The sequence below is a fragment of the Manis javanica genome, chromosome 4 (genome assembly GCF_040802235.1).
Source record: "Manis javanica isolate MJ-LG chromosome 4, MJ_LKY, whole genome shotgun sequence".
Taxonomy (NCBI): Eukaryota; Metazoa; Chordata; class Mammalia; order Pholidota; family Manidae; genus Manis; species Manis javanica.
Genome location: NC_133159.1, coordinates 51,983,982 through 52,011,963, shown reverse-complemented (window position 1 = coordinate 52,011,963; position 27,982 = coordinate 51,983,982). Strand labels below are relative to the sequence as shown.

At 33.0% G+C, this 27,982-nt stretch overlaps 2 protein-coding genes across 10 annotated transcripts in view; one reads left to right on the top strand and one right to left on the bottom strand.

Annotated features, from left to right (window-relative positions):
* Positions 1–25,932, bottom strand: part of EFCAB7 (EF-hand calcium binding domain 7) — a 55,945-nt gene extending 30,013 nt beyond the window's left edge. The window contains exons 1-10 of one of the 7 annotated variants that reach the window (XR_012130192.1): positions 25,675–25,932; positions 23,646–23,833; positions 20,001–20,212; positions 19,307–19,393; positions 18,543–18,735; positions 18,003–18,124; positions 8,286–8,427; positions 5,954–6,063; positions 3,471–3,628; positions 1,632–1,765 (exon numbers count right to left, since the gene is read on the bottom strand). Coding sequence is in view for 6 of the 7 variants with exons in the window: in XM_073234062.1 (XP_073090163.1) it covers positions 1,632–1,765; positions 3,471–3,628; positions 5,954–6,063; positions 8,286–8,427; positions 18,003–18,124; positions 18,543–18,735; positions 19,307–19,393; positions 20,001–20,212; positions 23,646–23,833; positions 25,675–25,772 (1,444 nt within the window). In the remaining variant the exon portion in view is untranslated. Of the gene's footprint in view, positions 1–1,631; positions 1,766–3,470; positions 3,629–5,953; positions 6,064–8,285; positions 8,428–18,002; positions 18,125–18,542; positions 18,736–19,306; positions 19,394–20,000; positions 20,213–23,645; positions 23,834–25,669 lie in introns of all 7 variants that reach the window. The other 6 variants (XM_073234062.1, XM_017648463.3, XM_017648465.3 and 3 more) reach the window with 6 other exon arrangements.
* Positions 25,933–26,007: 75 nt separating this feature from the next.
* ITGB3BP (integrin subunit beta 3 binding protein) overlaps positions 26,008–27,982 on the top strand; it is a 111,142-nt gene continuing 109,167 nt past the window's right edge. The window contains exon 1 of one of the 3 annotated variants that reach the window (XM_073234065.1): positions 26,008–26,162. In XM_073234065.1, coding sequence (XP_073090166.1) covers positions 26,158–26,162 — 5 coding nt within the window. In that variant the 5' untranslated portion in view covers positions 26,008–26,157. Of the gene's footprint in view, positions 26,182–27,982 lie in introns of all 3 variants that reach the window. The other 2 variants (XM_073234066.1, XM_037024292.2) reach the window with 2 other exon arrangements.

The following is a 27,982-nucleotide window of genomic DNA, read 5'->3' as shown; positions in this document are numbered from 1 at the left end:
AAGTCAACCATTCTTGGAGATTTTTGTAGCATGGTATTTAAGGTTCTGGAGCCTGACTGCCTGGGTTTGAAACTCAGCTGTGAAATTTTTTTTCTGTGTAACTTTGATCAAGTGACTTACCCTCTTTGATTTTGTTTCCTAATTTGTAAAATGAGAAAAATGATAGTGTACATATCAGAGAGCTGATGTGTAGAAGTACTTTCACCTGGTACACAGCAAAATCTCAAAAATTATTTACTATCAACTTATTAATTTAATTATTAAACTAAAATTTATCAACTTTACCATATGAAAATCCTAATTATAATTCACTCTCATAGAAGATACACTAGAGCTAACAACAGGGATTCAAAAGATTGTATCATTAAATTTATAAGATGATTGTATCTTCCTAAGAATAATATTCTGTTATGTGGATTATCAGTCTTGTTAATCAAAGTTTCACACTGTAAATGAATATATATTTCTTGTTATTAATTATATCACATAAACTTTCAGTTAAAAATATTTTTTTAAATTAAGGTATCATTAATATACAATCTTATGAGGGTTTCACATGAGCAACATTGTTATTTCAACCTTCACCTATATTACCAAGTCCCCAATCATACCCCATTGCAGTCACTGTCCATCAGCATAGTAAGATGCTATACAGTCATTACTTGTCTTCATACTATACTGCCTTCCCCATGACCTACCTATATTATGAATGCTAATTATAATGCCCCTTAATCCCTTTCTCCCTCCCTCCCACCCACCCTCCCAAACCCCTTCCCTTTGGTAACTGCTAGTCCCTTAAAAAGAGATATATTTTTAAAATCTTTTATATTAATAGTGTTTCTACCTTATTTGCCATTCAAATAAAACTGATTTATCAGACTCCTATCTGGCTCACTGACTTTGCCAAGCTTAAAGCATTTTAAGAATCAGAGGAGTAGGACACATGACTACCCCAGTAATAGCAATATGTGAGTTAATCTCTCTTATGACTACATTCTGGTCTCCTCAAACCTCTTGTTCTGTGGTCTGTAGTTGGCTATGGCTTTTTGGTTTTCCCCTTTGACCATTCAGTCCTTGGCTTAAGTACAGAAGTCCGACACTTTTCCCAGACTTCTCCCAAGTGATAACTGACTACCTCATTCTTAGTATTACTCTTTGTCCTTGGTATTTTTTGCTTCCATACCTCTATGGATGGACTTTCTTAATTCAATTCATACACAAAAAATTAAAGAATTCTTAACATGTATAAATAACTTCCTGGAAACTTCTTCTCAGTAAAACTCTGCCCTATTAGCTCTTTGCATCCTATCCTGTGCACAGGCTCTTGATCAGGTAGGTCCCACTGGTATCAAGAGCTAGGACATACTTTTTTACATTCTAAGCTCCAAAGTGCACAGGTTGAAAATAAAATTACAATTAAGTAAATCGTCTTTTTTTTTTTTACTTGAGTACTACACCAACTATCAGTTTAAGAAAAATAAACGTTTAAGTATGGTCTGAAAACAATGCTATTATTTTTCAACTATCCTAATGTTATAATAACATTCTATGCAGAAGTCTGATATTTTACTTTTTAATGATGAAACAGCGCTATATATTTTTTTACATATACATTATGGAAAAGTGCTTACCTCTGCATACAGCCCAAGCATCTTCATCACATTTCTCACCACTTGTTCTCAATTCAAAAAAATTATATTCTTCAAGGCTAAGAAGACCATTTCCATCTAAGTCAATTACTTCAAATATATCTGACAAAGTTGACCTAAAATTATAAAAATAAATTACTTCTTGTCTCTAAGGCAACTAGACCAAAGATTTCTATTAGGATAACTTTCAAAAGGAAGCAATACCAAGGCATTAATCAATTTTGTGAACTATGAAGTTAATGTATCCAACTGGACACCTACATGCAAAACAATGAAACTGGATCATTTTCTTCCATTATACACACAAAAAAAACTCAAAATGGATTAAAGAACTAAATATAAGACCTGAAACCATAGAACTACTAAAAGAAAACATAGGCAGTAAACTCTTAAACATCAACATTAGACATTTTTCTGTATATGTCTCCCCAGGCAAGGGAAGCAAAAGCAAAAATAAACAATATTTTATTGTTTTATTTGTTTGATGGGGCTACATCAAACTAAAAATCTTCTGCACAGCAAAGGAAACCATCAACAAAATGAAAAGGCAATCTACAGTATGGGAAAATACATTTGCAAATGAAATATCTGATAAGGGGCTAATATCAAAATATGTAAAGAACTCAAACACCACCAAAAAAACAAATTATCTGATTAAAAATCGGGAGAGGACCTGAACAGAACATTTTTTTCATAGAAGATATACAGATGGCCAACAGACACATGAAAAGATGCTCATTATCACTAATCATCAGGGAAATGCAAATCAAAAGCATGAGATATCACTTCACACCAGTCATAATGGCTAGTATCAACAAGACAAGAAATAACAAGTGTTGGTGAGGATGTGGAGAAAAGGGAACCCTCCTACACTGTTAGTGGGATTGCAAATTGTGCAGCTACTATGGGAAGTCTCAAAATACTAAAAACAGAAATACCATATGACTGAGCAATTTCAATGCAGGAATATACTTAAAGAAAATGACATAGTTAATTTGAAAAGATATTTCCACCACTATGTTTATTACAGCATTATTTACAGTTGCCAAGTTATGGAAGCAACTGAAGTGTTCATTAATAGATGAATGGATACAGACAATGTGGAACGTATGTACAATGGAATATACTTTGTGTGGTGACAGATAACTACACTTACCATGGTGAACATTTATTAAAGTGTACAATTGTTGAATCACTAAGTTGTTCATCTGAAACTAGTATAACATATAGCATATAAACTATATTTAGTATATAATATAGTGTATAAACTACATTTCAATAAATAAAGTTAATGTATCCAAACAGAGTTTGTACTCAGTCTAGTATTACATGAGATAAACAAGCTCCTAAAGCAACCATAGCATCTCAACATAGAGTAGGAATCCAATGAATAATAGTTCTGGTTTTTTCTCCTTTCTCCAATCTATATTCTTCTTTCTCTCTACCAGATCTTATTGTGGATATATATCCAGGGTGTGGGAGAACTACACAAGGATTTGTATTTCATATTTGACAATTATCTAAGTCAGTAGTGCAACTAGAAAGATCTATTTCTAAGGCAGTGTCCTGCTGGGGAAAAATCCATTGATGTGTGACTTAAGTTGACTTGCCAAATGTGTGGAAATGAACTTGCTGGAAATGAATAGCAATCCCAGACCCATGAAGGGAAGGTCATTTTCAAATGCCTAGTGAATGAGTTGGGTTACTGAACTAGAATCTGGGAGTGGGGTTGGTGGCTGGCCAAAGTAAAGTATTGAAGAGAGGCTGTTCATACATACACAGGCAAATGTTAGAGTTCTAATCTTAATAAATAAAAGTTACCTAAATTCCTTTGTAAGAAATAATTCCCCTGTTTCATCTCTATACACAAGTTGGGCTTCTTCTGCTATTGTTTTTATTTCTTTTCTCAGAATACAGCCAGTTGTGGAAGGAATTAGCCAGTAAATTCCAGGTCCTAGTTCACCAGTCCATCCAAACACCTTTTCTCAAGAGAATTAAAACAAACAAACAAACAAACAAAAAACATCTTAATGACTTTTAATCATTCTTCTGAAAGGGAAGAATTAGAAATAATTTTTAATCAATATTCACCAATTCTATTCAATGGCTCTATCAATCTTTTAGACCTCAAAATCTTTTTGTTAAGGTAATCCTAGTACAAGACTCCTAGATGTAGTTCTTTATATATTTTAAAAATAAAAGTCTAAAACTATAGCAGGTAAGTTATATAACTTCTAAATCTTCCCCAATAATCTTAAAAAATGTTTGTAATATAAATATCTTTAACAGGAAGGAAGGAGAGGGATCTTGGAATAATTTTTCCAGGTTACAGTTCCCTAATGTGATTTAAATATATGATTTGTAAATCAGATTTCAATGACAAAGAACAAAAATAAAATGTACTTTAAAAGAATTTCCTATTTGTATGAATTAGCCATATTTGTAAGAATCCAATTATGCGGACAAAAGCACTGGAATTTTACTATTATTTATGTAATATGGACTGTAAAACAAGATGGCAGAATCCCAGATAAAACTACCTTTTACAGAACTGTTTTCCATCACAGGATATTTATAACGTGTGCCAGGATGTTTGTACAGGAAAACATTTTATTCTCCTCTTCTATAAAAGAAAGCAAAATGGTATTTCTCTATGGACTTCCCAGGTACTTTCTGGAGCCCAGTGGCTTCCTATAAAACCTAGGGATTATCTCTGTCAAATATGTCAAATCTAAGCATTTTCTAGTCATTTGTAATAGCTGAGCACCCAGCTATTTGCCCTTCAGCACAGAACAGCTCTAGGGAATTCTGTCTGGAATTGTGTCCAGAAACTTTCAAAACCTAGGCATATTTTAGGTCATTTCAGGGAGTCAAGTACAAAATAAAGTTGTTCATTTGAATTCTGGGTTTCAACCCTATTTCTGCCCTCACAAGACAGAGAAACCATAATCATCCTAAAGTGACCATGTTTGTTATTTTGATACAAGAAGCAATCCAGTAAAATTGAGGGTCATTTTGAAGACTAAAAATTGACCAAATCCATCCTTTGAAAACCATAATCTTTCAGGTTGGCCAGACACAGACTGACAATTCTTTGCTGCTTCCTACTATATGTTATCCCATGAATCATCCTTATTTCCACATATAACCTTGAATTGCCACTGTGATAGCAAATGGAAAGTCTTTCATGGGCACAAAACTCTTCTTCAAGAAAATAATTATGAAACTAAAACTAAAACTAAAAAATTCTTTAAAATATGACATATTGCAGATAAAGAAAAGCCCATAAAGAGGTAAACAGAAACTTGCTCAAACTTTTATTACAGGCTTGCTAAATACTAACATTTTTACACATACAATCTCAAAAGAAAGTAATTTTATCCAAAACAAAATGGGAAAAGTTGCTATATTAGACAATGCTTTATCTTGAACTTAACTCTGTAGTCAGTTCTGAAGAAGAGTTTAGTCAAAACATTAACTTTAGACATTTTATTTGTTTCTTGCCTATAACTACTCTTGTCTGTTAGAAAGCCTACAATAAAGACTTCTTTATAATATTCCCTCAGGGAAATGTTTGTCTGTCACTGGACCTATATAAAGATTAAATATGATATTGCAGTAAGCCCTTGAATAGTATTATTCCTGTTATTGTGTAGCAGATGTACTTTGTAGTCCTCATAAAATATATAGCCACATTTACATATCTGCCTCACATATTTGGCCTCTGAGTAAATATATAATTAAAAAAGATCAGAACAACCCTATGAGCAACATTTAAAATTATTTAAAAGCATTTCTTCAGAACAATCTATTTTTGAACCCTATAATATAAGTCAGGCCTGAGGATAGTAATCTTGAAGGTTTTTTTTGCAGTAGTGGTATAAGTAAGACAAACATCTAAAGCAACTTTTCCAAAGTCTTGAATTGCTTATATTTAGGGGGAAATATCCACTAGCATCAATCATTTTTACTAAGTATAACAATATAACAAAATGTTCACATGTGAGGCATCAGGTCACTTTGAGAACAGGAAAGTGAAAGACAATGCCATACAACTTACAAGTTATAAACCCAAGACTGCCAATCAATCAATCCTCAATTCTTAAATCTCAGCAAAGAGAAAAAGTCCTTCACAATTAGTAGAACACATATAATGTACATAGTGTTTAAGTATTATATACACCCTAATTGAAAGGGAAGACTCAAGAATGTAAAAATATATAAATATAAAAAAACCATTATCTTCCCCAAACTTGAATTCATACTCATGTTTAAACTAAACATAAGAAAATAAATATGTATACTTCTCTACTATGTAGTTCAGTAAAACACATGAGCTGTAGATTTGCTGGACTCTCATTTTCCTTAAGAATATATAAAGCAGTATCAACTGATAACCAAGGGGATGGTTTTCCTATAAACAAACAAACAAACAAAATCTTAAAGTAAACAGTCGCTACTCACTCTTTCCTTAAAAAGTTAGTGGTTTCTTTCCCCTCTGGATTTTTTTTTAGAAATACACATCCTATTTTTGCATGCAAACATCACAGCATTTGTAATAAAGCACATACCTATATACAGTGACCTTGTTAGAACCATTCTCTATCTATTTTCTAAAAATCGTAACTTTCCTTGAATTCATCAGAGAACTGCAGTTGCAGGGCAACCAAGTAGCCTAAAATCCAAGGAAAAACAAACCTTTTGAAGGAGAGACAGGTTACAAGCCCTGGCTTATCTGTGGAGGAGCATAGGACGAAGAGATGTCAGATACAACCTATGTGCTGACAATGCCTAAATTTATATTTTTAGCTACAACCTTTCCTCTGCAAGTTAGGCCTATATAACCAACTGCTTATTTGATATTTTCACTTGGATTTCTATGTTTAAAATTGACTTTCCCCAACTCCTTAAAAAAAAAAAAAACTGTCCATCTATACTCTTCACCATCTCAGTTAATAGTAATTCATTACTTTCAGTTGCCAAAAATTTCAGAATCATTTTTTTAACTTTTTTGTTCTCTGACATATCACAACCAGTCCGCAGGAAATTCTATGGTTCTACCTTCAAAATATTTCCAGAATCTCTACTTATCCTCTCAGCACTGTCCTGGAGGGTACTTCATTAGTCCTTTCCTAGAATTCTGCAGTAGCTTCCTTGCTGGCCTCTTTGCTTTCTCTTGGGTACCTTTCAGTCAATTTTCAATATAGGAACCTGACTGTTCTTGCTAAAATATAAGTTAGATTATATCTTGTCTCCACTCAAAAAATCCTCCCAAGGAGTTGAGAGTTGGAAGAAGGTTGCTTCCACCACAACAATAATAAAAAGTGAATAAACTATAAAATTGTAACTTTTCTTGAATCCATCATAGCTGAGGTCACAGGGCAATGATGTAGCCTAAAATTCAAGGAAAGACAGACTCTTCCAAAGAGAGATGAGATACAATTACTGGTTTATTTGTGGTACAGCACAAACAGAAGAACAAGAGAAAGGGCAGAAGAAATATTTGAAGAAATAATAGTGGAAATTTTTCTAAAAATAATGAAAGACAAGTCATAAATTTAAGCAGGATAAAAAAAATCCACAACAATAGCATCAACAAGAAAAATAAAAAACACTTAGACATTCAAATTGGTTAAATCAAATATAAAGAGAAAATCTTGATGGCAGCCATGGGAAAAATCCTCCTAAGGGTTCCTCATTTCTCTCAGAGTAAAAGCCCCCATATGGCAAAAAGAAACCCTATACCTGATATTTGTCTTTGTTCCTCCCTGTCTTCTTCTCCTACCACACTCTCCTTGTCTACTTCATTCTAGCTGCTCTAGCCACCTTGCTGTTCTTCTAATACCAGGCACACTCTCACTCAGAGCCTCTGAACAGAGTACTTCCTCCACCTGGAATGTCTGCCACCTCCTCCAGTCTTCACCCATCCGTTCTACCAAGGCTACATCCACAGCTTACTCCCATGCTTGTAAGGAAGACAGAAAAAATGGCTGTCCCTGTCTGTACCCACAGCCCTAGGCAATGTGACTTGGCAGCTCCTCCCTCAAGGGATCAAGTTTTTTTTCTCTACCTTGGAAATATGGACATTCACTAATGAAGAATTACCTAATAACCACCTTAGAACTAGGAAATTATTCATTTTTATCTAGCAACTTGTGTACTAAAAAAAATATTACCATGAATACAGAGATTATTAATAAGGATTGCCTAAATCATATGACATATAACTTTGAAGGTATTCAAAAACATCTGTAATTCTTATTATTTCTAATTATGTTCCTACAGAATTTCTCTTAAACATACTAGTTTTAAAAATTGACAAATGGAAAAGCTAAGGATTAATTAGCAAACAAAAAGTACATTTGACGTCATTTTGGAAACCAGGTAATACTTTGTTCTTGTTTTTAAATGACTTAAAACATGCTTTAAACATATGAAAAGTAATTTACCTGCTTTGTAAAATATGACATAGTCAATGTATAAACTAACACTTTCTTTAAATGTATGTAACTTTCTGTATATGTAACCATATTTTTCTTAGAATATTTTTCACTAACTAGAACTATCAAATATATAAGTATTTCAAAGAGGGCATAAATTGGTATTTAAAAATATACACAGAAAATTAAAACTTGCCTTCAACTTGACACAGGTTTAATGGTTTAATTGTTAGATAAACCATGGATCTCTGAACTACTTGCATCCTGTATTGATGACTAATGATTTCACCATCTTCTTCTAAGAAAAAGCAGCCTTTTGACTGTACAAATTGCCACTCCTGAAATGAAGGAAAACATTTTTTTCAAATAATATTTATCGAATTTATTAAATCTAGCACACAGAGATGAGGAGAAACCTAAGGAGGATACAAAAAAAATGTTAAATAGAACGAGTGATGTCTAAGAATCTGCACCATCATTAAGAGGTAAAAAAATAGGCATAACACAATTCAATTAAAGTTGATGGCAGTAAGGCAGAGAAAGACAAGAACCAAATGATTTCCCTCATTTGTGGAGTATAACAAGGAAGCAAAACTGAAGAAACAAAACAGCAGCAGACTCACAGACTCTAAGCGGAATGGTGGGGGAGGGAGGGAGAAGGGTATTAAGGGGTATTATGATTAGTATTATGATTAGTACAGCCAATCTACAAGATTGGCTGTACTATCTCTTGGTCTAGCCAAATCCCTTCTTCTAGTCCAAACTAGTAAGTCTAACTAGAATTAAGTAAAACTTGAAGACAGCACCTTTTGTAGAAAGGACAGGATTCTCTGTTGAAGTAATGAGAAATTGTGCCATCACCATAGATATGTGCAAAAATGCTTTTCACTTTATCATTAGTAGGCTTGCCTACCATAATAATAATAAGACATATTTCTGTTCTACTCCTAAAGACTTCCAAAAATATTAGTGAGGTTTTGAAGTGACTTTATAAAGGATGATTTTGAAAAATTATCTGTAAGGATATTCAGATAATAAGCTCAAGGCTTTAATAATATTAAGATAACTACCGTAAAGGTGTATATTAGCTGTATATCAATATAGAAGATATTATTAATCCACTATAGAAAGATGTACTATGGCCTGAAAAGGCAAGAACAATTTATATTGAGATTGATTTCTCATCACTTTTTTAAAAGGCTAAATTATCCTAACATGTACTTACACATCATTTCTATTATACATATAATTATTTTTGTATTTTATTTTAATTTGACAGCAACAAAATAGTTTAAAATCAGGAATTTAAAAACAGGGATAAGTCTTCATAGTTCCACCACCCTAGTTTGATTTCTATGTAATCCTTTCTAATATTGGCCTTATATAAAGCCAATTTTTTACATTCTAATTAACATTTTGTTTTTCATTTTTCATTTTACGTTATATCCAAAACATTTTGTCATTGAAAAAGAAGAACAAAGTTGGAAGACTCACACATTCTGATTTCAAAATTTACTACAAAGCTACAGTAATCAAAACAGCATGTTACTGGTATAATGACAAATACATATGGACCCATGGAATAGAATAGATAGCCCCAAAATAAATTAAATGATTTTCAACAAGAATGTCAAAACCATTTAATGGGAGAGAGTACAGTCTTTTCAGCAAATGGGGCTGGGAAAATTGGATATCTACCTGCAAAATAATTAATTTGGGCTGTTACCTTACACCATATACAAAAATTAACACAAAATAGATAAAAAACATAAATAGAAGTACTAAAATTATAAAATCCTGAGAAGAAAAATTGGGCAAAATCTTCACAACACTGGATTTTGTGATTTCTTGGATATGACACCAAAAGGCAATAAAGGAAAATATAAACTGGAATTTATCATATTTAAAAACCTTTATGCATAAGAAGAAAACAAATCCTACCATTTGCAACAACATGGAAGGAGCTAGAGGGTATTATGCTCAGTGAAATAAGCCAGGCAGAGAAAGACAAGTACCAAATGATTTCACTCATATGTGGAGTATAAGAACAAAGCAAAAACTGAAGGAACAAAACAGCAGCAGAATCACAGAACCCAAGAATGGACTAACAGTTACCAAAGGAAAAGGGACTGGGGAGGAAGGGTGGGAAGGGAGGGATAAGGGGAATAAAGGGCATTACGATTAGCACACATAATGTAGGGGGGCGGTGCATGGGGAAGGCAGTATAGCACAGAGAAGGCAAGTAGTGACTCTAAAGCATCTTACTACACTGATGTACAGTGACTATAATGGGGTATGTGGTGGGGACTTGATAATGGCGGGAATCTAGTAACCACAGTGTTGCTCATGTAATTGTATATTAAGGACATCAAAATGAAAAAAAAAAACAGAGAGGAACTTTGTGTTGCTTAAGCCAAAAAAAACCCAAAAAAGTTTTATGCATCAAAGGATACCATCAACGCAGTGAAAAAGGAAACCCACAGTATAGGAGAAAATATTTGCAAATCATATATCTGAAAATGGATTAATATTCAGAATATATTAAAAATTCCTATAACAGCAAAAATCCAAAAACCCCAAACCCAATTTAAAAAGTCATAGGACTTCAAAAGATACACTTCTTCTCCAAAGAAAATTGACAGATGGCCAGTGAGAACATGTGAAGATGCTCCACATCACATTACTAGGGAAATGCAAATCAGAACCACTTGAGATACCACTTCATACCCATTAGGATGGTTGTTATAAAAACAAAACAAAAAGCAGAAAACAAGTGTTGACAAGGATGTGGAGAATCTGGAACCCTTGTGCACTACTTGTATGGATATAAAACAGTGAAGCCACTGTAGAAAAAGTTTGGCAATTCACCCCAAAATTAAATGTAGAATTACCATATGATCCAAAAATTCCACTTCTGGGTATATACCCAAAAGAACTGAAAGCAAAGACTCAAAGAAGTATTTGACACTCATTTTCAGAGCAGCCTTGTTTACAGAGCCAAAAGGTGGAAAGAATCCAAATGTCCATGATAAATGTATAGTGCGGGATGTGCATACAATGGGACAGTATTCAGCCTTAAAAAAGAAATTCTGACACATGTTGCATAAGGATGAACCTTAAGGACATTTCACTAAGTGAAATAAGCCAGATGAAAAAGGACAAATATTATATGATTGCACTTACATGAGGTACCTAGATTAGTTAAATTCAGAGATAAAGTAGAATGGTGGTTGCCAGGAGCTCAGGGGATGGGGAAATGGGAGTTATTGTTTAATGGGTAAAGAGTTTCCATTGGGGATGATGAAAAAGTTCCGGAGATGGATGGTGGTGATGATTAACAACAATGTGAATGTATTAAATGCCACAGAACCATACACTTAAAAATGGTTAAAATGGTAAATTTTATATTATGTATGTTTTTCAGTAACAAAAATTGCTTAGCAGGATTCAAAATTTCAATTGTACAGGTTCTACAATTACCCATTGAATTGGTATACCATTACTTAGCCATTTCCAAAATGTTGGCTATTTGGTCACTTCCAATTTCTCAGCACTATACATAATGCTAAAATGAATACAGTTTTGTCTAAATGCTTTTCTTCTTATGAGTAATATCTTTCAGAACTTCTAGGCAAGAAGTTATGTATGTATTATTTTAAGGTTAGTGATGTGTCCTCATTTTGCTTTGTAAAATGTTGAGGCAATTTTATAATACCACCAGTGGTGCACAATATAGTAATGTTGCCATTACCATAAGTTGGTCAGTAGCGTTATCATTAAAAAAAATTGTGTGGTGGTTTCTTAAGCAAAGCATGGGGATATAAAGTATTCATTATTGTATTTCATATATTTTATATATGTTAATTGTAATGAGTTTTACATTAATTATTGATGTAATAAAAAGATGTAATAAATAAAAGATTGCATAATAATTTTTGCATTAGTTTGAATTTCTCTGATTATGAGAAGGTTGAACAATTCCCCATCATATTTATTATTTCTGTCTTCTTTTGTTTGAGCTGCCTATTCATCCTTTCTTCTCTATAGATCTATTGCACACTTGGTCATTTTCCTATGTATTTTAACAAATTGTTTTGACTATTTTGCATATTGACCACCCTTTGAAGCTTTGATGAATGTGTTTTCTCTGTCCTCCTATTTTAGTTTAGTTTTTCTTTTTCAACTTATTTAAGTTTTTTATTTTTATATTCATCTTTTCTTGGAGATTTCTTCTTAAACTGAATTTTAAGAAATTACCATTATTGCTGAACTCAGGCTTTCAGTCAGTCATTAATCATAGATTTTGTCACACCTTTGGGCTATAAAAGATATGCGTACTTTTAATTCTAAGAAATTAAATGTGACCTTAAATTATTGGAATTCATCTTCATAAGTATATTGCCTATGACAGAAACAAGTCATTATATATGATAGTTCAATAACACCCCTATGAGGCAATATGGGGTAGAGATAAATTAGTCATTTTAATAAAAAGAAATTGAGATACCCATAGGTTATATGGTTCAGAGTTTTGCAAGGTGTTTGTAGAAATATTAGGTCTAGAACCTAAGATTTTTGGATCAATGCTTTTACCACTAGGTCATGTATATGAAAGAAAATACACTCAGGGTACTAAATAGAAAAATTTTATAACACAATGAAGTTCAAACTTAGGCTTGAACTAAAAGTTCAAGTTCAGCTATTAATGATGAGTAGGAATGTGTACAGACTTTCACTGGCTTCCTTGTAAATCACTTGGATGGGAATACGTTATAGACTAACAACAGATGCTGACATTACCTCAAAGACAGCTGGTCTTAATATAATCAGCATGACCTTGGACAACGATGACTGTTACAGAGAAGAAAGGAAAGGTGTACTCATATGGTATTTAGACAAGTTACTCTTTGAGAAAATTTGAACTAAGACTAAGACTCTAGCCTCAAACAGAAAACATTTAAAATATTTTCCTTTCAATCAATTTTGACTATCAGATGGCATTTCATCTATTTTATGAATGTATTTTTTATATTTACCCAGAGGAAATGGTAAGGGATAGTATCTAATTTAGAATTACAAATTACTACAGGTAGAAGTCTTAAAAAGCAATCCAGTCCAGATCTTTCTTTAGATTGAGGAAAGTCTAAAAAATAAAATGACATGCTTGTAACAATTCTCATTGATTGCAGTACCATAGCTAGAAACTAGGTCTCCTTACTTTCTCTCCAAACTACTAGCTATATTCAACAATGATCTTTTTCACACTTAAATATCTACAATGAGTTTTAAAAAAGCTAGTATTTAAAGAAACTTTATTCTTATGAAATTATTATAATAAAGTATGATATAGCACTATCATTTGGAATTTATACATTGAAGTATTATGGTAAACAATTACCTGGTTTTCTTTTTAAAAATTGTAGATTTTAGTAGCTGGAGAATTTCCTAAATTTGTATTGTAATCATGGGAGTAGCAGCCCCCACCCCACCCCAAGTTTTAAAAAATGTTAAATGAAACTAAAAAATAATGCACTTTCCCTGGTACACTGTTAGTGAGCATACAGGAGATGCCTGTATAAAATTTGGCTAGCAAGTGAGTTAAGCATTTTCATTAGCAGCCTTTCCTTAGTTCCAGTTCTAGGAAAAGTACAGGTAGAAAGGAATTTACAAGTTTCCTTGGAAATATAGCCAAGCTGCATGCTATCATACATGGTTAAAAAACCTGGAAAATGATAGGAAAAGCTATTATAGAACAGAAGTAGGACAAATGCCACATTATTTATATCAAGCAAACTTCAATATAATAATGATATTATTTTGAATACTAAATACCATTACTAAGAGAATTCATAGCTGTCCTGTTTAAAAGGAAAAAATCACATTCTTAAGATCTGGGACTTATAAGACACACAACGTTTATTCAACCTAAATTTCCTTTAAAACAAACAGACTGTCAATCACACAAAACCTTTTCTCTAGGACCTAGACTAAAATGTTATGAATTAAAAGAAAAAAGTAATTGAGATGGATTAATGATTGTACATTGAGCATTGACCTCCCTATACTGAATTTTATTGTTGTTAACAACCATTTGATCAATAAATATGAGAGATGCCCTCTAAAAAAAATAATAATAATAATAAATAAAAAGAAAAAAAAAAAGAAAAAAGTACTGACAAATTGGGTGGCTCATTCAAATAAATCAATTTGAAAGGATTATAGATTAACTTGATGGTTTGAATATTATGATAAAAATGGAAGAAGGTTGCGTTTTTAAATAATTTAGAATAATGGAGTAAGAAATTACATATATGATATAATTTTTTACAATAAAACAGGAATAAAATAGTAGCTTGTAATTCTAACATAGGGCATTAGGTGGTGCTATATTCTACCAATTCAGGTAAATTCCTATAAAAGGAAAACTGTTAATTCATTTATCTGTCATATACAAATTTTATTTTCATTCACAATCTATAAGGAAATATTGAACATCAAAAATTAAAACTAGAAATGTTAAAAATTTAGCTATCAAAAAACTTGTAAGAGTAAAGCTACATTTTTCTTAGACTCCTGTAGAGAACATAATTTTTGACATACAATTTCATATTATTATTAAAGTTTTAGGTGAGGTAGAATTATTAAAGCAGTAGATCTGCTATAGACTTAGAGGAGGAACTTATATATCATTATCAATATCATCATCACTGTCATTTTGTATAAAGACATCCTATTTAAATAGCCTATTAGAAAGTTATTTGCTTTTCATTAGGTAAACAGTTATTGAACTTTTTGTTATTAAAGAAGCATAAACTGTACATACTTGAAAATAAATGGTTAAATAGATTATTTTTAAAGGGAAAAATTGGTAACTTGTCAACTTCTCAATTGAAGGACCTGAATTACAGGAGGGAAATAAGACCCTTTTAGGGATTATACATATATTACTCTCTATAGACCAAAAAAAGGTACTGTGTCACTACTCTTTTTTTAATCATGAATTCTATTCATTTGCTATCCACTGAAATGATAGACATTTAAGTGACAAGTTGAATTGATCAACATTTTGAAAATAGAAGAAACTATTGGAACAATAGAAAAGTTTTCACAAAAATTGTTAGACCACTATTTCAAGGTTAAAATGTTTATATTTGTATTGTTTTATACACATAGACATATATGTGTTGCACAATATATTCGTATCATACATATACATAGAAATATGTGTAAAACATATGTAGGCATATTCTAACTAGGAGTCTGGATATGGGAAATATTGAGTCTAGAGTTTACAACGGATAGTTTGGGGCCTTCTCTAATTCTAGTCATGATTGTCAATTAAAGCTATTCCTCTCTCAAACAAAAATTTCTGGCACTCCTTGTGTATTACAAAAACCTAAGCAAGTGGAAAGAATTCAGGATTAAAAAAGGATAGTGATACAGTACCTTATTTTGGTTTACAGAGAGTAATACATGTATAGTCCCTCATTATAAGGGTCTTATTTTCCTCATGTAATTCAGGTGGTGCTTTACCAATTGTGTGGATTTATGGCTTAAAATCTGGCTTATGCATACCCCATTACAATAATTTTCTAATTTCTGAAAAGACCCTTCTCTGTCTCAATTCCCTCCTTTCTTACTCCACATGAAATTGAAATACTCAAATTTGTTTAAAATAGATTCAAAGTATTTGAAGAAAATTAATTTAACAATTCTTTTAGTAACTTATCCTATCAATCTATATTAAAACAAGTTATTCAATAACTATATTTATAACCAAGTACTTCTCAGAGTCGTTATGAAATTTAAGAAATATATACAATGCAAAGAACTGAATCCTGCTGAATAACAAAAGGATCATGGGTTTTTAAAAAATCAATTCAGCTCATCTAAGAAATATCAGATAGTTAAACAACAGTGGGCAATGTTGAGATCAGAAATAGGATATAAAAAGTCAGGTAAGTAACATGAAGTCTATGAAGTATTTCCAAAAGACATTAAATTTTATATCAAAGTCACAGAATTTAAAAGTTGACAGTATGTCATCTTCTTTTGATCATTAAATTCTCTTAGTACCTTTTACCTAATTTCCAGTTATCATCACCACCATTCCCTGCTTTCGATAGCTTGGATGCAAAATTTAAGTAGTCTTTTGTTATACAATCACCATGGCCTACAGACTAATTTTGGCTTTGGCCGTTAGACCCTAGGCCTAGCTGTCATAGCTTTATACATGGGTAAGTCTATCAGCCTCTCAGATAGTCTCCCTAATTTGAGGTCTCCATACACAATATACAATAGTAGAATAACTTTTCTGAAACTAAACTTTCATCATGTGATTCCCATATAAAGACCTACAGTCATTTCTTAGTTCTACAGTAATATTAACACTAGTATTTATTAACATAACTATGATTATTGTCCACAGCACACTGCTAAATGCTTTATATGTGCTAAATAATTCAAATCTTTCAAAAACATACTAAATCTAATTATTCCCAATTTATAGATATGGAAACTCAGAATGGCTGCAGACTAATTTACCAAAGGTTACAAATTATTAAGCTAAGATTCAAGCACAGGTCTCTAATCCCAAATTCTTAAGCTCTTAGCACCTAGAATAGTACTTTGCACAGAGTAATTATTCAATAAATACTTCTTGAATAAATGAAATAGTATGCCACACTATCTTGGTATATTGTTAATAAGCAAATGAAAATTATTTTTTGATCCAAGGCACACATTTTACACTGAGAAAATAGCTGGCATACATTACCTTTTTACTAAATATTTGTTGAGCTGAACTACATTAAAGGAATTGTATTGGTATGGGCCCATTTAACAAGAGCATGACACTGAGTAAAAGTCTTATTATGGTCTTAATATAATATTAGTACATATTAGTTAATGTAATATTAGTAATATATATTAATATATATTAGTATTTATCTCTGTGCTGGCTAAAATTATGTCTACTTACACTTTTGAATCAGATAAACCACAAATACTTAACTAAGTTAATTTTATTAGCATTTAATTTAGTTGCAAAATACAAAGGAGCTTCCATTGGTGGAAAACAATATTGCTGGAACACTAAATATTGTACATGAACATGTTGGACATGCACACCAAATTGCTTAGGGTATATAGATTCCTAAAACAGTTGGAACGGAATTCCTTGGAGATAATGTTTTAAAATTTTAATATAGAACAAATGTCACTGTCTAGCAATTTAAAGATATAAGGGACTTCAGAGTTCAATAACAAATACAGAGTTGTTATTTGAAACAAAAATGTAGCTCTTGAGAACAATCAGTTCAGTTTTCTAACAGCAGTTATAGTATGTGGTCATAACCATTTTTCCCCCTTTTACAGAGGTCTCTAGGTACACATTTTTAATGTATCCTAGCAGTTTCCAGTTAATGTTTTATATTTCTGTAGCTATTATTTTCTGTTGAAAGAAAACTAGTAAAGGTTGAGTCTAGAAAGGGAAAACAAAAGAAGAAGATCAATATTAACACTCTACAAATATTGACTTAGCAAAGTGTCTTTGTTGTCTTTCATAGGAATTGATATTGAATGAATGATTTACTTATAAGAAACACCTATAGAAAGTATTCATTAAACAAAACAAAAAAATGCTTGGCAAAGTACATAATTAGATAATATACTCATCAAGTTAGAAAACTTAAGAGTCATCATTTTCAAACTAAAGACCTTTTAATAATATACTCTCAGTCACTTAAAAAGTGTTACAATTGGCTTCTAAGCAGAAATGCTGCAATCCCCAGAAAAACCTCAAAGAATTACTTCATAATTTTACTGGTTCTCTGTAAACACAAAATAGTTATTAATAAACAATACCAATTTTATTTTCAGAAAAAGCCATATTTACTAATTTAAAATACTATACCTTTATTGAGTTAGGCTCAGTTAACTTTGAGTTTTGGTTACTATTAGCACTCATGGTAATTGTGAAGGAAACTGACGTTTTGAATTTCCTCGTTGTTGTCAGTAAAGAACTCCTGGTGTCACCTGTAACAAATAATAGTTATTTGGTTAGAAAATTTGTTTCTAAACACTGTGTAGTATAAAAGGTGTGTGTGTTAATTTCATTCTCTTTGTTCCTCCTATTGAAATAAAATCCAAAGTTTTATATTTATCAGGCTTTAATGGTCCCTAATTTATGGGCTACTAATAAGATTCTTTATTTCAATATGTCACTTTTTAGCCTGAAATTTTAGTTTTAATAAAATATAATGAGTATAGCCAAGTCAAGTTCCGCAATAAAATTTTACTTCAACAGATTTTTACAGCTTAGAGTCTAGAAACGGTAGCTAACAGAAGTTGGATTCTCATTTGTTTTATCACTGGTAAGTCAAGATAGAAGGAAAAACTTACTTGAATATGACCCTCCATCTTGATCAAGAAATTCTGTGTCAAAAGTAAATACCTTTACTTGAGAATATTTCCTGATCAGTTTTTCTTATGATTCTAGGCGATTTTGTTATTGGTAATGGGTCCCTTTCAGGAGACACTTCAATGTGGCTTCCAAACCGTTGACACCTCAATTTACTGTCAGTCTCCAGTTTTTCTAGAGTAGTTTTAAGACATTGCTCATTGGTTGTCATATATAATTTACAAAACTATAGGAAATAAAAAAGTAGCCCAGTTGGTAAAACATTCAATCATACATTTGGGAGAAGGCAAATGCACATTAGTAGGCAATGGATAGACTGATTGAAGAATATATTTCCTAGTAAGCTAGGTTAGTCATGTTATTTTCTTGAATCAGATTGACCACCCTCAAGTGACCTGGTGAAATGTAGCCATGATTCAATGAGGTCATACTCTGAGAGAAAATAAAATGTTACACAAAGAGAGTTGATTTATTATTTTTTATAAGACATGTAGACTTCCATTTGTCCTAAATAATTTTTATGATTCTTCTACCCCAGAAAAGGCATATTTCTGAGGTGAGTCTCTATGTTTGCATGTGTCATGTGTATATGTCCATATGCATATATTTTAACATAAGTTATATTATTTTTAACATAGATATCAGCTTACAATTGTGGGACTGAAGAGATTAAATTTCAAGTACAATTAGTACATAATATATTAAGTATTCCATTGTCAATACGAAAAAGATGTGCCCCTTTAAAACTATGTCTCCTACATAGTAAGCAAATTTACATCAATATGAGCATTATGTACCTTCATGTAGTCAAATCTGCCATCAGCATTTACATCAGCCAAATTTATTATGGCATTTACTTCTTCTTGAGTCATCTTCTCACCTCTCTGAAAAAACAAGATTTGTTTTGAAGCAACATGGTATCACTTTTTATGCATGTGGAAAGTGGAAATTCATTTTAATCTTTTCTACAAGTAAGTCTGAATAGATGGTTTCATCACAAATCTAAAAATGAATATTATGCAAGCAAGAATAAAACTGTTAGGTAAAATTTCACACTTTCATTCAATTTTGTAGAAGTGTGCTTTCAGTTTACTAAATTTTAATATATATCATACATCCAGTAATAACTACTATTGAATTAAGAGTAATGATATTTTCTCATATTGTACCAAGAGAACAAAAGGATTCCTAATCCCATTTATACTTTGTTTCTCTTTTACTTATCACATATGACTGTATCACTGATTTACAAAGAATTCTGGGCAGGAAATAGTTGCAAGGAAGCACAAGTAACTTTGCAACATGGGCTCAATTTTATACTTTATCTTTTATTATAAAGCACCTTCCACCAAGAAGGATCCTTAAGTACTTTATAAACAATACATATGATTCACTTCACTTGCTAATGAAATAGTTATTTTAATGTGGACTTTGATAGCCAATGCTAGATCCAAGTTGTTTTGCAAAATACGCATATTCTACAGACCTTACCTTTGTTAGAAGTTTATAAAGGTCAGTGTGTAAAATAGAGCCATCGTCATTTACATCTAATTGCTTAAATGATTCCAGCAGTTCTGCTTTTGAAGTAGGTTTTTCCTTCCTTAAAATTATACAAAAATCATCAAAATTCAGTTTGGCAGTTTGAGGAGTCCAATACTTATTAATGATCTTTTTGGATGGATTTCTTCCTGCATGCTGAAGAGCTGCCCAATAAAACAAGTATTATTTGTTATGGTAACAATTGGAATTGATATTTAAGTGTATTTTTTCTTGAAATCATTATATATTACAATACTATATAGGAGTATACACATACCTTTGGTGTTGATAATTTAGTGCTATCAGTATGTGCGTGACTTTCAAAAATTAAAATGTGTATGTATGTGTGTGTGTGTGTGTGTGTGTGTGTGTGTGTGTGTGTGTGTGTGTGTATGTTACCAGCTAAAGATTCTTGACTTATTAATGCCAGAATTAAATAGATGTTTCCACAGTTGGTTCTCAACCTACATAGTTCAATTAACTGATAATATCTGATTCACTGAGAAAGAATGCCTAGAGGAAAAAAAAGTTAAAAACAACCATCCATTTAATTATTTTGAGACATAAGAATAACACAATAACATAAATTAGTACTTTTTAGCTTAATGAAATGAGAAAATCAATAGTTTGAGAGTAATACTGCTAACAAGCAATGGTACCTAAAATACTCATCATTACTAGATACTAGAGCTTTGAGAACATTAATCATGTTCCAAGTGTCAAAAAAATGCACAGAAAGTATCTACTCATAGTTATGGTCCTGCTAAAAATCAAGAATGTCAGCATCTTTTGAGGGAAGACTATTTAGAGATGAACGGTCAAACTGTTTTTCATTTTTAACCAGAACATTTAAAAATCGTCCCATAACCAATTATTCATAAGAGATTCTTATTTTAAAAGCCATGTTCTTGTACCTATGAAAGGCAAAGAATTATGATGCGAAAAAGACTTTGTATATTTGCATATGTCATATCACACCAAAATATAATGGTTTTAAAGAATTTTAGATATTTTGTACAGTTGAATTGGAGTAACTTGGTAATTTTCAAATAAATCTCTGCATATTAAGACTTAACATCTAAAATGAACCAATGGTAAGTTTTCTAAGCACTATAGAAGGAATTATCAGCATTTTAAAAGGTATAACTGTCCTGATTTGTACCTCCAGCTTCTATTATAAAAGCTGCATTGGGTATTTCCAACTATCTAGGTGAAATTTCACAAGATCCATATATGTGAATGAACACTAAAAAAATGATATCCAAGATAGTCTACTATTTAATGTAGTAAAGACTAATTCATATAAAACAATTTAACTAAAGAAATATCCTCAAGGAAAGAGAAACCAGATCAGGGCAATAAATATAGATATTTGTGAGTGTATTATATAGATTATTAATATGTACAAGCATAAGGCAGTGTTCTTTTTTTTCCAGAGGTACGAATTTCTTATTTCTTTGTAGAATTGCCACCTGTGGTTATGATTTATGGTAATAACATATTAGAAGTCCATAGACTAAGAGAAATGTTCCCATTCTCCAGATTATGCCAGTGCATCATACCTACAGAGCTTTAGCAAAAAAGAGATGCATAACTTTCAGAGTTAACAAAAGTTGTAGCTATAATTAATTGCCACCTTCCATTCAGCCAGAAAGCCTTTGTGAAATTTGTAGCAATGGAGAAAATATAATTGCTCTATTTCTACAGGTTTATTTTGGATGTAGACAAAGGCCTTGATTACCATGCTGCCCCAGGAATAACAGATAAGTATCTTGCCTAGTATATAAAAAGACAATACCATAATTCATCTGCTAAGAGAATCAGGAAAAAGGCATATGCATTTTAGGGTTCCATTCCCCAGCCAAAGTCCACCCTTTAAAAACTGGGAGGACAGATAAGACCCAGATGAAGTTGTGGTTTGAAGTCACAAGTCCATTTGAAAGAAAATGCTATTTTCTGTCCAGCTTTGGGGAAATAGGTATGTAACTCCCACAAGTGGCAGCTCAGCATACACTTGTTGGCTATTTCAATAACAAATTATCTTTTAAATGTACTGTTAATTACAGAACAACTTTCTCAGAATAAAATTAATTATGCAAAAACAGGTACTCAGTAAGCACACGTTTCCATATCTAAGAAATAGATATAACTTAACAACTATTGACTTTAATCTCTGGTTTTAGAATTAGTGGGAGCCTTTTGAGTCTGATAACAGTTAAAACATTATATAACAATACGTGTTTAAAGGTTTACGCCATGATACTGATCTTTGCCAGGGTTTACTTTAAGCTTTGATACAAGTCTGCAACACCTGTACTATTTCTGAGTTGGCGAAAAAGGACCTCTAAAGCTCTGGTAATGATAGTGTTCAATCTGACATTGAAATGTCATGTCAAATCACATGTTATGTGCATAAGTGGCAGAAGGATATAGATGAAAGACACTAGTAAGAAAGAGACTGATTCACACTAGTTTTTAAAAATCTAGATTATCTGAAATCAATCATTACAATGTTACAAAAAAATATTCCACCCTAAAACTAAAAGTGTATGTAACAAGGACAAGAAAAACACTACATTATCTTCCCAGATAATTTTGTAAGACTCAGCACTTAGTATTACATATTCACTGATTCACAAACTTAAAGCCAGAGTAGTGGAAGGGATGTTGAACATTTAAATTGAGATTCAGATCTCAGCCTATTTTCAAAAAAATAAAGAGAAAAAATTTAAAATTATAGTTTATAATAAAATCAGTATTTTAATCTTTCCAAGTTTCATATTCCTCATAATGGATTTCCTCAAATAGAGGATCTTATTGCATATAAACTGAAGACATTGTTACAAACATGTCAGATTTTTTACCTAAGGAAATTGCTTTTATAGTTCTCAAAATAATTCAGTTTCTCTACTCATAAAGTCTATTAGTCTTAATGAAATTAGCCTAATAAAATGAGTATTCAGTGTTATCAGATATTGTTGTTAACCATTCTCTCAAACAAAAGATCTACAAGTGACTTACATTCCTGGAAATGACCAAATTCATTGGTTTGGGGGATATTTGCAGCAGAGAGTAATTTAAGATGAGATAATGGACAGAAGCAAAAAAATCCAAATAATCCCCACCCACATAAACCAAACTAAATCAAACAAAAACAAAAACCAGAATTCTTAATCTCTTACAATTTCACTTCTTTGCTAATAGTTCTCTTTTACAGTTATTCAAACCATTTTTTATATAATCTTTACATTATCTCCAATATAGGTCACATTTAGGCTAGTAATTCAGATGCTAAAAGTGTTTTAATTCTATTATTATAAATCTTTAGGTATAAAAATGAGAATAAAAAAATATTTTTAAGTAATTGATGGAAGCTTTAAAAATACTAACATAATTTGTGTAAACATTGAAAGTTTTATTTTGAAGCTCATAGAATATGTAACTATAAACAACGGCATAATACCATAATGTAGTTCCACTGCTTAAGCTTCACTAAGAAATTGGGATGATTCAACAATGTAATTCTAATTCCAGTCTTTCTGATCTTTTAACTTTCAGTTAATAAGGCAAAATACTTAAAATTAAAAAACCTTTTACCTAAGTAAAGTTGATCTTTAGAAATGATGTTGTCTAAGCTGCTTTTGAAAACAGTTAAGTAGGCAGCTCTACAATTCTTATAAAATATCTCTTCTTCAGTTAGTGGACATTTCTTTGTTCGAGGACTCTCTGAAAGCACTGATTTCTGAATGAAGAAAGCTGCATCACTTTTGGGACTGATGGCCATTCTATTGGAAAATAATTTTAAATTTGTTTTAGTCAATGTTAATCCTTTAATATGCAAATGTTACCTTTTTTTTCAAAAGGGGAGAAAAAATCAAGATAGAGTTTTTGTAAATGGAAAAAAAAGACAAACATTATAATACGCAGAAGGTTGAATTGCCATATGTTAAGTGAGAATAAGCCAAATTTTAAAAAACAAAGCCAAAACAAAGATGACCATACAAAAGAAGAATCATGGACAATGGAAAAGCACACATCTATTCCCTCAAAACAAGAGGACAGTTATGTAAGAGACTCTTCACTGGGTTGTCATGAAGATGAAATAAGTTAATACATGTGAAGCATATAGAACAGTGTTGGGCACATAGTAAGTGCTAATAAACTGTAGATAAAATGAAACTCCACAATAATGAGAATTTGGATATGATGTGATTGGCATTCTTCTACAAAGCAGGATCAACCAGTCATTTCAGTAACATCTCAAAAGTGCAGTCCCACATTTTAAATGACTAAATTTTAAAAATCCCATTTATAGCATTACCATGAGATTTTATCGTTTCATTACTACTAACAATGTTTTGGGTTAATACAGCATCTCTGCTCCTAAGAGCTTAAAGAACTGTCATATGTGTTGATTTATCCTTACTGCAGTAGTCAGGTATTTTTGGTCCATTTTACAGATAAGAAAATTGAGGAACAGAGATGTCACCTATCCAGTAGTAAAGAGCAAAAGGCAGTAAATTTCAATAACAGTTTCTTCTTTATTATTGAGTGGAGGATTCTTGTACAGCAGTTACTGTGCGGCACTGAATTGTGCTGGTGGTCTAAAAGCTTCCAACATTATTTTACACAGCTTTGACTTCTAAAAATACATTCCAACCTAACAAATTGAATATTTCAAGTTCAACAAGACAACGACACAGGTAGAGTCCCCTTCAGGACTCATTGGATTCTTACTCAGGAGGCCTCAATCACTTGCACCTTCTTGAATTATATAGGTCTTTTACACTTGGGAAAGAAAGATAATAATCGCTTATCATGGATGAAGTACCCTATTTATAACACACACACCGCCTGCCTGACACTTTCATATTGCACCAGATTTAGAAGGACCCCCACAGGGATGAGGTGTCACAGTCTGGTTACCGCAAATTGGTATTACTATAATTAAGCATCAGAGTTTTAAACACATATGCGTGAATGCATCTCCCCACAAATGTGAGTGAAAACTGTTTCAGTGAGGAAGGGAGAATGAATGTTCATTTTGCAGCAATCCATTTAAAAATGTTAAGTATTTTTCTTAGGACTGTCCTCGAATACTCTTGTCAAATAAGGTGACTCCCTCACCTGGAAATCCCACCGCAGAAATGTTCCGGAATTCTATTCTTTCCCTTTCTGCGACGAGAGACTAAACTGAGGCTTAAATAAATACATAATTGCATCCCTCGGGCCTGGCAACCCCCTGCATTTAAAACTCCAGCCCGAGACCAAGACAGGGGCCTAGAGAGTACATTGCAGCAAACGGCTCCATAAATAACCAACCACACAAAAGCAAGAAAAATAAACTGTTAAAAAGCGCCTACGGCTTCTAAAGGGCCGAGTGAAAACAGAGCCATCCAGTCAGCGTCCCCTACACAGTGAAATACGCTCACTGTGGATCTCGGGCAACATCTATTTTTGTATTCCTCTGGGCATAAAACTACATTTATATGTACAGGTTAGGCACACACATGGACAAGCGTTAGCATGACAGAGAAGTAAAAGAAGCACATGAGAGAAAAGGCAGCCAACAGTGAGGGACGAAGCGGGCGAAGAGACAGAGACACTGAGCTGTTTGCTACCTAACTTCAGCTCACACGAGAGGAAGCGCAGCCAATTCTCTTCGCAGACTCCGAGATCCTCTCCCCGCCGGCCGACAGACCTCGGCCTTTCTTTAATTACCATGGCAACTGCACCTCTCCGCCACCGGAAATAAGATGTAGAGCACCTCCCCAAATGGTCCGGCTAGAAATCTAGGGATCGTAAATCCAGAGGATACAGAGACGGCTCTGGCGCTCCTCTCTAGGGAGCTGTTGTGGCCAGAGACATGAGAGAGGTCACTGGCAGGGACTGGTTACGGTCCTAGGCGTAGACTCCCTTCCCCCAGTCCCCGCATACACTCGGATCCCCTGTCGCGGAGAGGGTGTTTCCGGCGGACCGCGTTAATGTGACACAGCGTCGAGTGCCCGCTCGCCCGCGCTTTTCAGGCTCCAGCATTTCCCTCGGAAGGTTCTGTTGTGGGTATCGTTGGTGTTTGTCCAGCGGTGGTGGTGCTTTTGTCAATGTCAAAATGCCGTAGGTATCTCCTCCCCAGGTACTGCTGTTTGTCGGGCCCCTCTGTGAGCAAGAAGAGTAGATACTGTGTGGCCCAATTACCTTTTACGTTTTCCTACTTTCTGAGTAAAAGCTTGTCTCCTCCGTTAACAGTTTCTGATACTTGGTACTCTGAACCAGCTCCGCATCTCTTCCAGCCGCACTTATCCGGTAGTCCCTGTGAATACGCTCTTCAATTCTGATTCTCCAAGGCTCTTTAAAAATTTTATAGGCTGTGGGCTGTATTTAGTGATGTTTGAAATTGTTTCACGTCTTGTTGACATACTGAGAAAGAGACAGTAGATTGAAACATGCCTTATAATTTGATAAAGCCCTTTAGAGCCTAGATTAGTGTATTGAGTTCATATAAACTAGTGAGAGAGCTCATGGGCTGGATCTCGAGACCTGGATTCCAGCTCTCAGCTGAGGAGGCATAGCCAATTCACTAAAGAACTGCCCAGCATTGGGCGAGTCACTCATAAACTCTGGGCTTCAGCTTTCTTACTTATTGCTGCCGTACAGAAATTTTATTTTTTAAGTTCACTAGTTTTTTGGTTATTTTCCGGTCTAGCAGGGGAGGCTGGCTATTCCTTGTGCCCAGTCTGGCTTAGTACTCCCTTCTATGCACTTCTTGAGTAATTTATTCCTGCATTATATTCAGGTTAAGCAAAATGCCAAGTAGCAAAATGCAGAGTGGAGGTGGTGGAGCAATATTTATATAAAATAGTAATTGACATGAAAGTGGAAAAATGTGCAGAAATAATTTACATTTATTGATTCTTTAATTATAATTTGGGTACTGTTTAGCAATTTACCTACATTTCTCATTGAATCCTAAAAAGGACTTTAAGTGGTCAGGGCTACTATTGTCTCTACTTTTCCAGCTAAGGAAATAGCACATAATATGATGTCCTATCCACAGGTATCAGTAGATAACAAGTTTCACTTATGACCTTAAAACTTATGTATTATTGAGGAAGTTTTCCTTTTCCCAGAATTAAGCAAAAAAAAAAACCCAAAAAACAAAAAAATTGTCTTCTGTTGCACTAAAAAAAACCTTCTTAGCACAAATGCAAAGCTGCAAGGATAATGTAGCAAAATCCCTGCTAAGTACAAATCTACTGGAAACTGGTGTGTATTTGTTTAGAAATAGTGATACTTCCTGAACTATGTTCCTGTTCTGTTATAGATAGTGGGGAACCAAAAACTATTCAAAGTGAAACTTTTGAACAAGTATTTTCTTAACATATTAACAAGTACATGTTATAATAGGAGACTTCTGTAGTAAATATATTCTCACAATAAATACATGACCTTAAAGTTGAGGTTGACTTCCCAAATATATAGCATTTTTATTGAGTTTATATATACATATTTTGCTATCATTAATATACAACTACATGAAAAACATTATGGTTACTAGACTCCCCGTATGATCAAGTCCCCACCACATACCCCATTACTGGGGTCACTGTCCATCAGCGTAGTGAGATGCTGTAAAATCACTACTTGTCTTTTCTGTGCTATACTGCCTTCCCCGTGGCACCCACACACACATTATGTGTGCTCATAATGCCCCTATTTCCCCTTATCCCTCACTTACCACCCATCCTCCCCAGTCCCTTTTCCTTTGGTAACTGTTAGTCCATTCTTGGGTTCTGTGAGTCTGCTGCTGTTTTGTTCCTTCAGTTTCTGATTTGTTCTTATACTCCACAGATGAGTGAAATCATTTGGTACTTCTCTTTCTCCACCTGGCTTATTTCACTGAGCATAATACCCTGCAGTTCCATCCATGTTGTTGC